This window comes from Ochotona princeps, chromosome 17 (assembly GCF_030435755.1).
Source record: "Ochotona princeps isolate mOchPri1 chromosome 17, mOchPri1.hap1, whole genome shotgun sequence".
NCBI classification, from domain to species: Eukaryota; Metazoa; Chordata; class Mammalia; order Lagomorpha; family Ochotonidae; genus Ochotona; species Ochotona princeps.
Window position 1 is genome coordinate 47,062,585 of NC_080848.1, and position 17,291 is coordinate 47,079,875.

Sequence of the window (17,291 nt, forward strand, 5' to 3'; positions counted from 1 at the left end):
CAAAAAACAAAATTCTTCAAAATTATTTGAATTATTGAATCCAAAAAACTGTCTATTCATATACAAGAGTAAAAACTATTTTAAGGGCCCAGTGCAATGGCTCAATAGTTAAATCCTCGCCTTGCATGCACCAGGATCCCATATGGGGGTTGGTTCATGTCCCGGCTACTCCACTTCCCATCCAGCTCCCAGCTAATTGCCTGGGAAAGCAGTCGAGGACAGCCCAAAGCCTTGGGACCCTGCACCCACATGGGAGATCCTGAAGAAGCTCCTGGCTCCTGGCTTCGGATTGGCTCAGCTCTGGCCATTGTGGCCACCTGGGAAGTAAAACAGCAGACGCAAGATCTGTCTCTCTTTGTAAATCTGCCTTTCAAACAAAAATAAATATATCTTTTTAAAATTTTTTGTATTAAGTCATTTAAATATTTTTCCATTTTTGGTATTACTGTTAACAATAAGCTTCCTTTACAAGTTAACAATTACATAATTTTACACAGTGGTTACCATTGATATTATCAGTGAATTTCTCTTGCCTTTTATGAGCAGAAAAGTCTCTTCAAAAAAATGTTTTCTTCTATGAACTATATGTTCATGTAAAACTGCTAATTACTGGCACTGCATAGCTATAAGATTATGTACATAAATATTTCAACAGTAGACATTATCTACCTACACTGAATTTATATTCTCATGTTGCTGAAAGGTCTAGTTAAGGTCCCTTGTGTTTACAGACTTATGGCTCAGGAGGTCCCAGTGCTGGCAGCACTTTGTTCTGTGCCCTTCACAGAACCTATATTGCATTTTCCTTCAGTCATCTGCCCTCAGCAAGACTCTACAGAGAGAAGAAATTTTATCATTACAGCAGTTACTGCTCTAAGTGCTAAAAACCACCAGTACATCTAGTCCTTCTTGGTGCACATATGAAGACGCCATTTAAGTTCCAATCTAAAGAAACCTCATTTTCCAATGTTAGAGGACTAGCACTAGATAAAATCCTGAAAGTGAAACAACTAGTTGTAGTCTGAGTGTAAGAAGATAAGCCAAGTAAGACACTCACCACAGCTTTATTTATCTGAGAGACGCAGTCTGCTGATTAGCTTCCCAAATACGTGGAAGGGTCAAGACAAGCCTGTGCCAAAATCAGGAGCCAAGAACACAATCCAGGGCTCTCATATGGTGGAAGCCATTAATGCTGCTTCCCAGGGCCTATGCAAACTAGAAGACCAGCAGCAGCTGGAACTGGCAACTGCAGCCAGGAATCAAACTCAAACATTCCAACAGAGGACACAATTCTCTTAACCAGTAGGTCAGATGCCTATACTCCTGAAAATACATTTTTAACTCATTCAACATGATCAATACTTATTTTTCAAATCTAGTCTGCAGTAATTCAAAAGTACTGTATTCCCATTACCATAACAGGGACCTCCCCCGCCCCCCTGGACTGTAAATAATCAACCTGTACCAAGAAACTAACATGCCTCAAAAGCAAACTAAGTAAAAAAAAATCAACACTCAGATATACTCACTTTCTGTTTATGCTGTTGCAAGAGGTTGTCAAGATTATGTCGCCTTTTATAATTAAAATAGAAATTTTTACATTGAGCTTCACTTTTGGTTCCTACCATTTTGGCAATTGCTGCCCAGTTACGACCATGTTCTACTAGACCTGTATTTTAAAGAGAATAAGAATTAATTAAATGGTTGTCACATAAAGCGAGCAAGCAAAACAGTCGAAACAGCTGTTATATTCCAAATCATTAGCTGAAAGTATGCTTTCAGTGACTAGCTGGTACATTACACAGACAGGTACTGACCACAAAATCGTTTACAGCTCCCTACTTGCCCGTCCACTTAAAACACAGGACTCGGCCTTATCACTACCGAGTACCTTCCCAGCATTAGAGCAATGTTGGACCTGTAGTGATAAGCTCAAATACCTGCAAAGTGAATTATTAGATACTTCTAGATCCTTAAGCGCATCATTACAAAATTTAAAAGGCAGCCAAAAAAAAAAAAAAAAAAAAAAAACAGGAGCCAAATACTAGCAACAAATACTAGCAACAAAAACAAATTCATAGATATGTAAGAAAACTCTGCACCAGTAATATCAGGGTACACTTAAATAACAGACTGATGGAATTATATCTCCTTATGAAGGACTATACTACTGTAACAACATGGGGAAAATCAGTCAGGGGTAAGAATTAGGACGGTGGAATCCCAGACTTTACAGAATCATACCACAAAAATCAAATTTTCTAATAATTTTTTTAAAGAAAAAAATAGAACTGTGTCACTGAATTTAACACTAATTAAAAATAGTCAACTATAAAAAGTTATATATATAAAAAAGACAACTCGTGATCACCATTTGTCCTCAATTTATAATCAGTCAAAAATATTCAAAATGTTTTTGAAACTATAAATCTGTAATACATCACAGAAACCACATAAAAACACATCTCTAATCAAATAATACGTGTGGACAAACATGCAAAAATGGACATATAAATGCATCATAGAAAAATATGCATTAGATATCAGTATATCGAGGTACAAACTCTCACTTCAAATTTATAAGCAACTATCAGTTTTCCAGGTTTAATACAAGTTGGAAGATATATATAGTAATATAAAGAGCTAAGAGGTAGGTTTATTTGCCCAAAAAGAACATGATAATACCTTTAGCCATCACATTTTTGGTAGTTACGTAACAAATATGAGACTTTTTTAAAGTAATTCAAATTGGGCATTTGTTAATCATGGCATATAAATACTGAATAAAAATATTTGAAGATAATCACTTTAAACAGCTTTATTTCTGGTAAAGTTGAGCTTATGTATGATTGTAAAGTGTGCTATTCACTATCCATAATAGAAAATAAGTCTGAAACGTGACACTAAAAACATCAAGCTATTTATAAAAATTATAATAAGATATTACATATACTATTACTAGAACAGTAAATGCCTAACCTCTAAAGTTAATTTTTCTCAAAATTAACTGTCAGTTGATTTATTCTATCAGAAATCAAAGCTCAATTTCAAATTAAATTACATGAAAGAGCCAACAAAAGATAAACAAATTCTAGAAATTCTAGAGCAAGATGAAGGCCACAGCACGGAAGTGGCAGAGACAGGATTCAAACCTTTTTTGGCAGGATCCCATAGTCCATGCTCCCTCCTCTGAATCAGGGTATAATTTCTTAGCCACTATTTATCAGCAAACAAATCACTAAACACAAAGTGAGAAAGTACCTACCTTTCTGTTAAATCCAACTTTTAAATGATAGAAATAGACTTCCAAAATTTACTCCCAAACCATTTCAACAGCATATAATCACAACAGCACATAATCACAACAATTTTGAATAAGTGAAAACAGCTACTTGCTCTCTAATAAAATGACATTCAAATTTAAACTGTAGGGAGAATCTTAAATTTCTCAAATAGAAGCATGCTATAAACAGCACACTGGAGACACACCACCATCAAAAAGAATTGGTAAGTTTGCTCTAAATTCTAAATACCTTTCTGGTAGACCTCTCTTTTTTTAATTAAAAAAATAAATAAATGAAAAGAAAGAAAACATCTCTTGTATCACTCATCATCTCCTTCCCCCAAACAAACCGGAACTACTGTAATTCACCTTTTTTAGCAACCTCCATTTCTTCTTCTGTCCATCGAGAAGTTTCCACAGGCTCTGTGGGAACTGAAATAAAAAAGATCTCGATTAGGCAGACAAAAATAAAAGCTACACATGTCCAAGCATCTTTAGCTTCTTTCTGGAGGAGCCCTACTTTCTGCAGTGCCTTCCCACTGGCTAGGTGTCTACGCTTCCTCTCCTCCTGGCCGACAACATCAAAGGGAAAACCACCACCTTCTTCCTCCCAGGTCCCCGACACCACGCCTGGAAATGCCTCGGCCTGCATCTTGGATTCCTCAACATCTGTTACCGAGTAAGCACATGGATCAGCCAACTGAAACTTTCTTTTTTACTTTAAAAACAACACCAAAAATATCAGGCCTGAAATGAGCAGCTTGTTCAAATAATAGTATCGCCATCCACCCAGTCACTTTAATTATTGACAGGCTTCTCAGACTAATATTCTGATTCTTCCCTCCCATTTAATGGTACCTGTCAGCTTGAACCTTGTTTTATCTCCTGAGCCATCCCCTCCCTGCCTGAGCCACTGCATATAAACACAATGTTTTTTAACAAGGCCCCCGACTCCTGCCTTGGACCATCCAACATGACCTCCGCAATTGCCATTACACGCCTTCTCTGTTTAAGAACCATTTAAGCTTCCCACTTTGCAAGCAACAGGGTTCTGTTCAAAGCCCCACTCTATCCTTCACTGTCCCATCTAGTTCTCCAATATCATGCTTGCCATTGCCAGAAACCGCACTTTTCTAACCTTCACAGTGTGATACAATCAGCACCACTCAACTACAGAGTAGCACATCAGACCTAAAGGTGTTTGCACTTTTAGAATTTATTCTTATGAAAGCTAGAAAAAAAAAAGTTGATTCCTATGAAAACCAACCAAAACTGCCATGTGAGTAGACCATCACATTACAGTGCTATCTATACAGGATTAAAAGCAGTGAGCAGGCATCCTAATCTTCTGATGCTAACAGGAAAAACAATTAAGTCATGCCTGACGGACAACATCTACATCACACAACCATTAAAAAATGAAACTGGAGATCCCTTAACTACAGAGAACCTTTTTATGATAAACACCAAGTTTAAGCATCAGCAAGAAAGTGGCACCCAAGTTAGCATTACAACGAAGTGAAAAAGTAAATGCTATCTTGTAGCAGATTAGAAACATTGTGGCTGGATGGTAATAAAAAAAAAAAAAAAAACCTATCTAAAGTTCAAAAACTACACATCAGACTGCAGGATCATTTATAGGTTGTTAATAGTAACAGTCCCTCTTGCTAGGCCCAGCAACTGAAAGACGCCCAAGCGCACGACAGCCCGGCCAGTCCTTTCTTCCACTCACTGGGCTCTGGCGGAGGAGGCAGAGGCGGAGGAGGTTCCTCGGTGGCCGCAGCAGCCGCAGCACTGGCAGCTGCAGCTTCGTTTGTCATGGACCTGGTGATCCGGCCCTTCCGGCGACCCTGACTGTTGGCAGTCTTTCGCCCTCGAGGTGTGGCCTGCTCTCTCTCCTCAGTTTCCTCTGCTAGTCCTTCCGTCTTATCTTTTTCCTTGACATTTTCTCTAGAAAAAAAGTGAATAAAACTTGTGTGATTTCACAGTACACGTACATCAAAGAAAGGTACCATTTGAACATTTTTCAAGTGGAAACTGAATACATCTAATCTCTTAGTTTAGTTTCTCAAATTAAGATTTTTCCACCAAGATCTATTTTGCATATTAATAGGTTTAAATTTTAAACATTTCAAATAAATTGACTTGAAAACCAGAACATCAAAGTACATCAAAAACAAACGAACAAATGGCTACAGAAAACCTAGACCTGCAATCCAGAGGCTGTGGACCACACCAAAAGCCAAGAGACTTGGGTTTGGAACCTTTGTTCTAAATTGTATCATCTGTGAAATAAGATAGCAAAAAACAGGTGATCTTCATGACAGAATTTTCCAGTACTAATCCACAATACTGTTTTATTAAACTAAACCGTATTCTGATCTACCTCTGACAAGAATGACGTACAAGGAGGGCAGTGTGTCGTCAACCAGCTCCTAGATCCAGGCACCCGGAGTTCAGACCACTGCTATTCACCAGCCCTGTGAGGACACTGGGACACTGAAGCCAGCTGCCTCATCCGGGGATGCTCACAGTGTAGTTCAAGGGCAACTGTGAGGCTTCCAGCAGTCCACAGTGCCCATCACCCTTGCTCACGATTAGTAAGTTAACTTCTCTTAGGCCAAACATTGCTTATCATTTGTTATTTCAGGCAGTTAGGAAAAACTAAGAATGGTAGTTATATTACAGCAATACTACTGTAATACTGGAAGACTCCATAGTACTCACCTCCTGCGGTGGGTACATACAAAAACACGACTCGTAAGGTACATTTTCACAAATGAATGCATAGATATCAAGGATCAATTATTATTGTTTAATGGATGATGATAATTTTGAATGTTATCTATTTAAAGTAAAGACCTGTTATGGGTTTTCCAAATTATAGTGTTTCCCCACAAAATCAAAAACTGCTTAACTCCATGCCTCTAGTCCTAAATTAAAGTTACCGAAAAGCTCTTTCCCTTTGCTTCCTAATTATCATATCAATCTGGCTTCTATTCTACATTGTCCTGTTAACAACATTATGTCAGAAGTCACCATGACCTACAAACTGCAAAATCAAATGGCCTCTTCTCAGAACTTACCACTTTAATCCTGCTGCACTTGATGGCACTGTGGCTAACTCTCCTTTTTTATATCCTCTTCAACTTCGCATCTGAAATGTCTTTGCCGCTATACTGACTCTCCTCTTGTGCTTTCATCTAGGGTGTACTAAGAGTCCGTCCAGAGAGCTTCGTTACCCACTGGCACCAATTTTGCCGCAGCAACTGCCAATCTACAGCTTTAGACTCAGATTCTGTCTCCTAAGATCCAGACTCACTTTTCCAAATACCTACCAGAACCAATAATCACCGTCAGGACTCAACATGCGCAAACACGGACTCATTCACACTCCTGGGCTCCTTGCTGCACCTCACTGACTGGCTCATGTTAACAGTGCCAAGTGAATAACCACTGAGACACACAGAGGGAGCATCATCTGTATGTCTCTTCCTTTGCCTTTACTTCCTATATGTGATAAAAGGCCAAGTCTTGGGTATTTCATCTTAGCAATGTCCCTCTTACCAAGTTTTTCGTCTCTATTTCTACTAGCAGCTGTATTTAATCAATACCCTGTTTCTAATCTTTTCTAATAATCTCCTTGATTCTTGTCTCTAAATCCATTCATTTTACACTGTGAATGGATCAGGATAGTAGCAGGGCAACTTCAACAATAAATTACTCCATCCATTCTAATTCCTACCTATTTCCAGAAAGACCCACAGCATAGATGCCTAAGTTGAACATTTTAGCTTTTGATAAAATTCTACTCTAATCCAAATCCACTTTCCATTTCTACATGAACATTATATTAATCTAATGAAAAATTGTCTGTTGTTTTTCTAAAATGCCTACTTATTTATTTTGAAAGAGTTACAACAGAGAGAGGGAATGGGTTCAAAGTGGAGCAGCCAGAACACAGGAACCCATCAGGGCTGATCGCTCAGGAAGGCAGCAGAAAATGACCTTAGTTATTTAGATCCCCGCCAAACATGTGGAAGTCAGGATGGAGTTCCTGGCTCCTAACTTGGTCATGGCCCAGGTCTGCTTATTCTGATCATTCGGAAAAGCAATCGCAGATTGAGCATCAATAATGTCCCCGTCCTCTCTCTCCTTCCTTCTCTTTTTCCCTCTCCTTCCCTCCCTCTGTCAGTCTGCCCTTTAAATAATAAAAATCTATCTAAAAACAAAAAGTATTTTAGAAAAGATTTAGACAAACCTTCCAAATCAAAGATACAAATGATGTACTCAACGCATATTGGTGATAAGTGTATGTTATCGTGTCCTGTCCCTTCTCAATACTAATACCTCACACTTAGCAAGCAAGTCCACGACATTAACTAATGTATTAGAATATTGCATTCCTGGGCCCGGCGCTACAGCATAATGGTTAACGTCCTCGCCTTGAACACCCTGGGATCCCATATGGGCACTGGTTCTAATCCCAGCAGCTCCACTTCCCATCAAGTTCCCTGCTTCTGACCTGGGTAAGCAGTCTTGAGACCCTGCACCTGCGTGGGAGACCCGGAAAGAAGTTCCTGGTTCCCGGCTTCAGATCAGCAAGCGCCGGCCATTGCGCTTACTTGGGGAGTGAATCACTGGACGGAAGATCTTCCTCTCTGTCTCTCCTCCTCTCTGTATATCTGACTTTCCAATAAAATAAATCTTAAAAAAAAAAAATACTGCATTCCTTAATTACAGCAACTACTGATGATCACAGCACACATCCCACTAATTCATATCTTCAAGATTCAGTCTTTCTTTTCAATTATATACATATTTTAAAGACAGAATTACAGAGACAGAGGGAAAGAGATAGGTGGGGAGAGAGATACTGATCTTTCACCCACCAGTTCACTCCCTAAACAGTCATAAAAAGCCATAAAAAGCCAGGGCTGAGCCTAGTTGGAGCAAGAAGAGAACGAACTTCATTTGGGTCTTGCACATGGGTGGCAGGGGCCCAAGCACCATCTTCTCCTGCTTTACTAACAGCATTAGCAGTGAGCTGGCCCGGAAGTGGCACCTACAGGGGATACGAGCATCCCAGATGGTGGTTTAACCCACTGAGCAATAACGGCCCCACAGTTGAAAATATTTGAAAATAACTACTCCATTTAACTCATCATTTCACTAATTATTTTACTTACTTAGAATCCTCCTTTTCATCTTTTTCTTCTTCATCCTTCTTTTCTTCTTCTTTTTTTTCTGTTTTTTCTGTTTTATCCTCTTCTTTTTCTTCTACTTTTTCTTCTTGTGAGGGCCGGGCAATTTGCTATTAAAATGAACCAAAGCAAAATGATACAATGGAAACAAAAATAGCTCTTCAAACAGTAATGACAAATTATGATACCTATCTAAAACTTACTGATTATTACTCATTTACATGTGATGATACATTAAATATCAGTCCATGCTTTCTAACGTATTCTTAAGGTATTCCTTTTGCATTCTTATAAAACATTACTGAGATGTGGAAAAAAAGAAAGTTCACTGCTTTGGTACCCAGAGGTAAAAAAAAATTGATTCCACTTAGGAATCTGAGATTGCTTATCTCTTTCTGTAACTACACACATCTAAACTGTCATTCAAACATTCCACTTTTACTTTAAAAATTTAACCCCATACATTACTTTATCTAACTACCTTTCTATTGTTAAATACTTAATGTACTCTCATTTTTCCTCATTATTGTTAATGCTATGGGAAATATTTCTAAGCTGTTACATTTATCAAAGGGAGGTCCATTTAATGGAATACTAGATAGCTATACTAAGACTGAAATAACTCCAGAAAATTCTAAAAACATAATACAGTGAAAAAGACACTCATTTCTAAGGTACAATTACAACCATAAAAGATACACACGGACAACGTGCGGAACAGAACAACGAAGAGAACAGCAGATTATTAAGGATCTTTTTATACCTTTGATGTCCTCTTTGCTAACTCTGAGACTGAAAAAAGTAGTCAAATTGTTTGCCTTGAGCACTGTTGTTTAGCTCAGAAACCAAAACCACACAATCTAATCAGGATGAACTTCACAGCAAAGCCTCTGCACCCTGTGTATCCTCCCTCCAAACCCTACACATTTTGCTGCTCTGGACTCCTCTAGGTGTTTACCTAGTACCTTCCTGTATTTGCCTGGAACATTCTTCTTACCTTTCCCTGCCTGGTAAACTCCCACATGTCTGCTGAGATTCAGTTCAAAACGCTACATTTCCTAAGAGGCCTTTCTCTGGCTTCAAAAAAAAAAAAAAGAATACTGGGCCCCATCTTCCTCCCTCTTTGCCACATGTCCACACCCTGGGTGCACTATAAGCAGGCTGCCTGCCGCCGGGTGGTCAGCATCCATCCAGCTCTCGGCGCTACTGTTTCATCAAGGATAAGGACACAATCTTACTCGTTTAAGTATCTTCTGTTCCTAAATGAATGTGTGATCATAATCTGTATACATACTAGACAGAGCAAAAATGCAAGTCCTTTATTCCAGCCACCTGAAAAGTGCTTAGCCTCCCATTCCAATCCTTATTAAAGCTAACTTTAATTTTGCTTCGTAATAATTCCACATATCCTTGTGTCCCAGAACTTTCACCAATATGCCAATTTTTAAGGTAAAATTCACATTCATTCCTTTTTTTTTTTTTTTAATTAATGTGACAGGCAGAAAGAGAAAGTGGAGTACGCAAGCTTGGAAGCTAGCAAGCATGGAAGCTAGCTCGTATCTTCTGTTCACTCCCTAAATGCCTGTAACAGGCGGGGTCAGATCCAAGAACTCAATCCAGGTTTCTACTGTAGCTGACAAGGACCCAGCTACTTCAGCCATCACCATCACTTTCCAGTGAGTGCATTAGCATAATGCCAGAGCAGAAGCAGAGCCAGAACTCAAACCCTAGCACTTCAAAACGGGATGTGCACGTCTTAACTACTGGATCCTGTTTTCCCTCAATTAACAGCTCCCCGGTCAAATAAAGCCTTTCTTTTACATAACAAAAACCTGTCAGTCACTTCAAAAGATAAGTCACATTATACTTTCTTCTAATCCTGCAGTAGGAAACCTTTCATTTGCCAAGACCACCGGAAATTAATGCCATCATTCAAAGAGCATACAAAATTACCAACTTAAAAATTAACCTGCTACAGATTTACTGAATTTCAAATTTCACCTACAACTGCCATGGCAAGACCAGTCCAGAAGATTCATGGGCCTTGTACAGCCCACAAGCGGGATGTTCTCCACCATATCACAAGGAAGGAAAAACAATCAGTATCCTTCTTCATCCTTATTGCTACTTCCCATTGCTCAACTGTAACATCTTATTAACGTTTCCTTTTTCATATTTCACACCATCTACCCATGCCAGCTTTCTCTTGGTGTTATGAACTGACTTCATGAATTCCCTCCGAATTGTAAACATGATCTGTATTGCGTAAGCTTACGTCTCAGTAGTACTCTTCAGATTTTTTTTTTAAAGATTTATTATTTTTATTACAAAGTCAGATATACAGAGAGGAGGAGAGACAGAGAGGAAGATCCCCCGTCCGATGATTCACTCCCAAAGTGAGCCGCAACGGGCCGGTGCGCGCCGATCCGATGCCGGGAACCAGGAACCTCCTCTGGGTCTCCCACGCAGGTGCAGGGTCCCAAAGCTTTGGGCCATCCCCGACTGCTTTCCCAGGCCACAAGCAGGGAGCTGGATGGGAAGTGGAGCTGCCGGGATTAGAACCGGCGTCCATATGGGATCCCGGGGCTTTCAAGGTGAGGACTTTAGCCGCTAGGCCACGCCGCCGGGCCCTACTCTTCAGATTTTAAAATACATTTCATTCCCCTTTCTAATATTCCTCCCTAAATCAAAATAACATTCCACATTTAAAATGCTTCCAGAAGAAGTCCAAATTCCCAGCAGGTAAAAATCACAAAGGATTCATTATCAATGAGTACTGTTCCCAGACCTTTGGCAGAAAGTCTTCTGTTCAACCACCCATGTCACATTCTTTCCATACCTTCACAGTCACTGTCCTATCTGATCCTCTTCCTGGCGTCCCAAGTTTTCAATCAAATTTCAGCAGTTCAGATTGGGTGGGCATGTGGAGAAGCAGTGAGGATGCCATTCAGGACACCAGCATCCCAGGAGTGAAGTGCCTAAGCTCAAGGCCCTAGTGCTCTTCTGACTCGGCTTCCTGCTATTGTGAGCCCTGGAAACAGCAGGTTCTTTGGTTGCCCGTGGAGACCTGGATTCTAGGCGCCCAGCTTCTCCCTGGCCCAGCCAAAGCCGTTACAGGCAATCAGAGGAGTGAAGCAGCACATGGAAGAGCCACAACACTCTCTTTTCTGCTGTTCTAGCTTGCAAATAAAAATTCTTTTAAAAACAGAACAATACGTAAAAAGAGAACGAACTCTCACAATCCATATAATTCCACCTACTAACTTATTTCAACACCACAATTTCCTCATTTGTTTTTCTGACATACCCAATTTCTTACCCTGTCCATGTCAAATTTTCTGAGAATTTGTTATTAGAAAAAACAAACCTTAAAAATCAAAGTTATTTTCAGATTACTGAGTGTGCAAGATTTACAAATGGGAGGGCCTTACTGGCTCTGAGTCCCTTGCACTCCATGTCTCAAATGCTATAACTTCCCTCTGGAACAAACTCAGCATTCACTTGTCACTCAGAACCAGGGAAGGCAATCCGCTGTCACAGCCTGTCTTTTGTCCAACAAGTGAGCAAATAATCTGAAGACATGATGGGGACTTGTCAGTTTAACAAAATGCAAGCGGAAAAATGCACAGTTCCCATAGATTAGGACAATAATATACAGCTTTCTTTAAAAAGTTAAGAGGAAAGTGAAGTAAAAAGACAAATTTTGGGGCAAAACAAATTAAAATCTTTGCATAATATTTTTCATAATATGCATTTCCCATAGATGTTTGAAAATCCCCGGTTTTATCTAATACTTTCCTTCTTCTTCTGCCATCTAGAACTTAAAAAAGAAAAAGTAAGCAATCCCACACATTCCCTGCTGCTTGGAAGCCAGTCAATAGCTGACCTCATTCTCTGGCCCTGGCGGTGCTAGGATCTAAGGAACAACTGCACCACTGCCTTACACCTGTCCACGGGGAGAGGAAGGCGACTCTGCAGAAAGCTTGGAGAGGATCCAAAGAGCTCTGAAGGAGCTGCTGGATTAGTCAGCCCAAGGATGTGGCAGTTCTCCAGGAGGACTCTCACCACTCTACATGCTGCCAGCCGCAGGGAGCGGAGATGGACTGCTCCTAGTTGGAATCACATAAAGACCTATCCCAAGGACTGTCACTAACATTGAGGATGGAATTCTCTCGTGGTTAAATGGGGGTTGGCATTCATTCCTATCACGACAAATCCATGAAGCACCAATCTCTGCGCTCAGGATGAAGGTTGCAGGTGTCCTGCCTCCACTCTTCTCAGAACACTAGCTGCAGTAGGAGAGGTCAGCACTTTCCACAGGAGGCACCTCTAAAAGATAACCACCACCATTTACCATGGACTCCCTAGATGCTGACCCCCATACGCAAGGGATTTACGCATGTACCAGTTGTCATACTAACCCTGTAGGCCGAGTGCTGCTGCCACACACTCGCGGACACAGAGCTCTAGTCTAGACTAACCAAGTGAAAGGACCCAATGAGGATTACATTGGTAGAAAAGAGCATTTTGGGGAGTAAAGTTCTTTCCATCATATCTAATTTGTTAGCCTGTCCAAAACATCCGAACAGTAACAAGCTGATAGTTTAGACAAATTCTGCTATCACCCAAATTACTACATTTGTGCAAATATGTAACTCTCGGCAAAAACAAAAAACATGATACCATAAAAGACAGTATTAAAATGAAAGACGACCAGGACTTCCAATGGAAAGTAATCAAGATTTTTGGAAATGAATATGGTTCCCAACCACTGACGTGATGCTTTGCTACCTAGGTCACTAGCAGGTACCACAGACAGTCTGCAGACACAGACAGAATTGTTGGATGGGAGCTTATGCTGTGAAGTGCAGCACTCCACAGAGAGATTTTTTTTACTTCTAACAATATAAACAGACTCAGATTAAGCTGGCATGTAATTAGAGATCACCAATAATCATACCTGAGTGATTTTTGGTTTCCATTCTCTAGTGACTATGCAATGAAAATAGAAAGAACTATACTTCTTTGATATGAGACGCTAATATGTTGAACTTGTGTGAGGAGCAGCAGCTAAGAACAGGCAACCCATATTGATGTGCCTGAGACTCAGTCCCATTCCAAATTCCTGCTAACATTCACCATGGGATGAAGGGGATGGCTCAGAGACTTGTCTCCCTGTCACTCACATGGGTGACCTGGTCTGAATTTCAGCATCCAACTTCAGCCTCACCTAGCCCTGGCCATTGCAGGCATTTGAAGAATCAATCAGACAGGGGGAGCACTCCCTCAAATAAGTAAAAATTAGTAACGAGTGAAGAAATTAAAATGAGTGAAGCTGCCACTTGTCCATTTGAGCGCATCATTATGGATCCCGGCTGCTTGATTTCCCATCCAGCTCCCTTTTAAGGTGTCTGGGAAAGCAACTGCTTGGGCTTCTGCACCCACATGGGAGACTCAGAGAAGTTGTTCCTGGCTCCTGGTTTTAGATGGGCCGAGCTCTGGCCATTGAGGCCATTTGGGGAGTAAACAAGCACAAAAAGGGAAGACCTCCTTGTTTCTCCGTCTCCATAAAACTGCCTTTCAAATAAATAATTTTAAATTAAAAATCCAGCAGATAAATTAAAACAAATCTGCAGCTGTATCTTCTTTAAAAAGTGGATTGGGGTAGAGAAGAGGTGAGGGGGCATTTAATAGAGGCATTAAATTGCTGCCTTGGGATGCCTTCATCTTATTTCAGGGCACCTGCATTCATCCTATATTAGGGCTTCTAATTCTAGCTTTCTTCAAGAGTGCACCCTGGTAGTTGGCAGTAACCGCTCAAGTACTTGGGTTCCTCCCACCCATGAGCTTCTAATTTCAGCTTTGACAGTCCTAGCTATTGCGTACCTCTGGGGATCAGTCAATACATGGGAACCCTCTCTCTCTCTCTCTCTCTCTCTGCCTCTTAATACATTTTTTAAACACATTACCACATCTGTGTGGTAGAGTATTCCGTACTAAGCAACTACCCCGGAAACATGAACCAGTTGACACTGACCAAAGCCTCCTAGGGTAGAAAGGGCCTAAGGTTCTGCCACACGGCAGGTGTGCCTACTTGGGAAACCAGAAGAGACTGAGGTATGCTAGCAGCTCACATGTGCACAGCAGCCTCACTGCAAAGCATGCATATTAGAGCTGCGACAGCTGCTAATGGGTTATTTTGGGAGAAACAGTTTTCAAACCACTGAATGGCAACTGTGAAAACATACACTTGTAAAAAACTACCTTTTCAGGTCAAGTGCATCTTAAGGGTGAAACTAAGCTCCGCAAATGCAGTTAGCGTGTCATAAGATCAGATCCCAGGCATTTCAGTAAACAACTCTACACATGTTATAACCTCTCCCCTCACCCTGCTTCCTGCTCTCCTCAGGCAACAGAACTGAAAGGCATCACTGCTGACACTGAAGTGCAAGATTCAGCTAACATGAAAGCTTAAAATTAATTTCATTAGACTACAAAAGTAAAATATATTCAAGATAATCCTAACATGCTCACTAATTTAATAGAAACAGCAGTCTCTAAAGCAGGTGTTAAATGCAAAACTCTCATTATATTTTTTCTTTTCATATTTTCACCAACCCTTTCACACAAAAATAATACAAACCTGGTTTCTCCCTCTTCGTTTTCCATAATTCCTTCTTACTAGGGCTTTATAATTCTCATTTTTCTTGGTTAAATAGTAATATAAAACACAATCAGGAACACTCTGTAAGGAAACACGTTTTTAAATGTAATGAATCAAAGAATAAAGAAAAATTTCTGATGATCTTAAAATACAAACAAGAAAAACGTGGCTAGCACTTTAGGTCAATCTAGTTCTAAAAATAAACATCTCGCTCTCATACTCACATACAGAGCATGTTAATAAAACAGCTGTCAATGCAAATTAAGATACCAAGAAGTGTGAGAAATATTAACCAAAATTCTCTTTACCGCTATTTTTACATAAATATTAAATATCTAAATATGTAATTCAAAAACGAAACCTATGAAAATTCAAAGAAGTCAAAGGCCTGATATTTTAATTAGAAATTTAATGGGGTTCAAAATTCATTGCAATCTCCGTGATCTGGGGGATTTATACACAAAAGCATATGTCACAGCAGGTCTCTGACACAGTGGTGAACAGCAGGTGGGATGCCTCACTGCAAATCAGAGGAACTGGGTTCCAGTCTCAACTGATTCCAATTCCAGCTTTCTGCTAAAATGCACCCTGAGAGTCAGCAGGTGCTACATCAAGGACTTGGGTCCCCACCACCCATATAGGAGACCTGGACTGAGTCTCCAACACCTGACTTCAGCCTGGTCAAACACTGGCTGCTATAGGCATTCAGGAAATGAACCAGCAGACAGATCTCTATCATTTGAATAAGTAAAAAATTACTGAAAATCAGGGAAAAAAAGTGTCATTTTTCATTAAGCGTAACAGTTCTGACTTCTACACTTAGGATTTCTATCATAATAGTAATTAACACTTTACACATAATTATGTTTAATCATGAGAAGTTTTTATATCAATTTCTTTGCAAAAAAATCAATTTTAAGTACTTCTATATGTCAGAACATAAAAATTTCAAAGTAGCAATCAACACAAATCTTAAAACATTCTTACCTTCCTTTCCAAGTAAGATGCGATTAGTCCAAAATTTTTTGGATGCTGGATGAACCTGAGTGAAAAATGAAACATGCACAAACATTTAGCAATATAAAAACTAGAAAGAACTTGGGAAAAGACTAGTATATATGATTTGTATACTATACAATATCTATTATACATGTAACTTTCACATAATTCATATATAGTATATATAATTATGTGGCATGTATCATATATAATATAAATTATATATAAACTAATTTTTGTCCAACAGCCGACGTGAAGATCAGCTGCAGCATCATCAGAGACAATGCACACAGCAGGCACTGGCCACCAGAAACCGCCCGGATCTGCCGATGAAAGAGAACACAGACATGGACTTGGAAAAGGCTCCCCCCAAAGTGACAGCCACCTTCAGGAAACTGAGGCCAGTTCTGAACTGCTACCTATTTTTCCTCACCTAAAAACTTTGGGAAGATTAATTCATATGCCAAAATGCGGTCAAATTTTTTTATAACAGTTCGGTTTACAAGTAAATGCCTAATATTCTTTTGCCAATTTATATAAACTTCTATTAGAGAAACATTTATAATTTATCTTACTTGTCTTTGAAGATTTCCTTTTCATGGTCAGTCCAAACATTCATAAACTGCCTATCTTTATAAACCTTCATAGGGTCCTCCATCAGCCCATTCATGTTAATGAACTTGACCCGTCTTTGTTCTGCATCAAACATCATAGGGGGTATCACAGAGAGCTGCCGCATTTGTTTCTCATTATTCTGGAAGCAAAAAAAGAGAAGGAGGGGAAGATATATGCAATTTATTTACAGTAAAACTGAGTAGAGTTCTTTAAATAAAGCTGATGCTTATAGAACTTTTAGGTCTAGAAGATTTAAAATAATACAGCAAAGTTCACTGAAGTGATCAAATAGTTTGAACAGGGCTTTAAAGAACAAATCTTAATGTCAATTTAGAAAAATAATTAATGGAAAAATAAGTGAGCAGCCATCAAAAATTAGTCGCTTCCAACTATTTAAACTCACAAAGTAACTTCTTGCCAATTTCACATCATCTTTCCACTAAGAATGTAAAACTAGTATTCTTACTACACCAGCTGGTTTCATTTAAAGCTTTGCTTCATGCATACAACTTATCTTTCCCAGAAC

General features: G+C 39.5%; 1 protein-coding gene across 19 annotated transcripts in view; it reads right to left on the reverse strand.

Annotated features, from left to right (window-relative positions):
* Positions 1-17,291, reverse strand: part of NCOR1 (nuclear receptor corepressor 1) — a 147,088-nt gene that overhangs the window by 59,118 nt on the left and 70,679 nt on the right. For all 19 annotated transcript variants that reach the window (XM_058676510.1, XM_058676523.1, XM_058676527.1 and 16 more), the window contains 7 exons: positions 16,726-16,904; positions 16,139-16,193; positions 15,131-15,232; positions 8,473-8,597; positions 5,016-5,233; positions 3,653-3,715; positions 1,530-1,669 (listed from right to left, as the gene is read on the reverse strand). In XM_058676510.1, the coding sequence (XP_058532493.1) occupies positions 1,530-1,669; positions 3,653-3,715; positions 5,016-5,233; positions 8,473-8,597; positions 15,131-15,232; positions 16,139-16,193; positions 16,726-16,904 (882 nt within the window). The remainder of the gene's footprint in view (positions 1-1,529; positions 1,670-3,652; positions 3,716-5,015; positions 5,234-8,472; positions 8,598-15,130; positions 15,233-16,138; positions 16,194-16,725; positions 16,905-17,291) is intronic.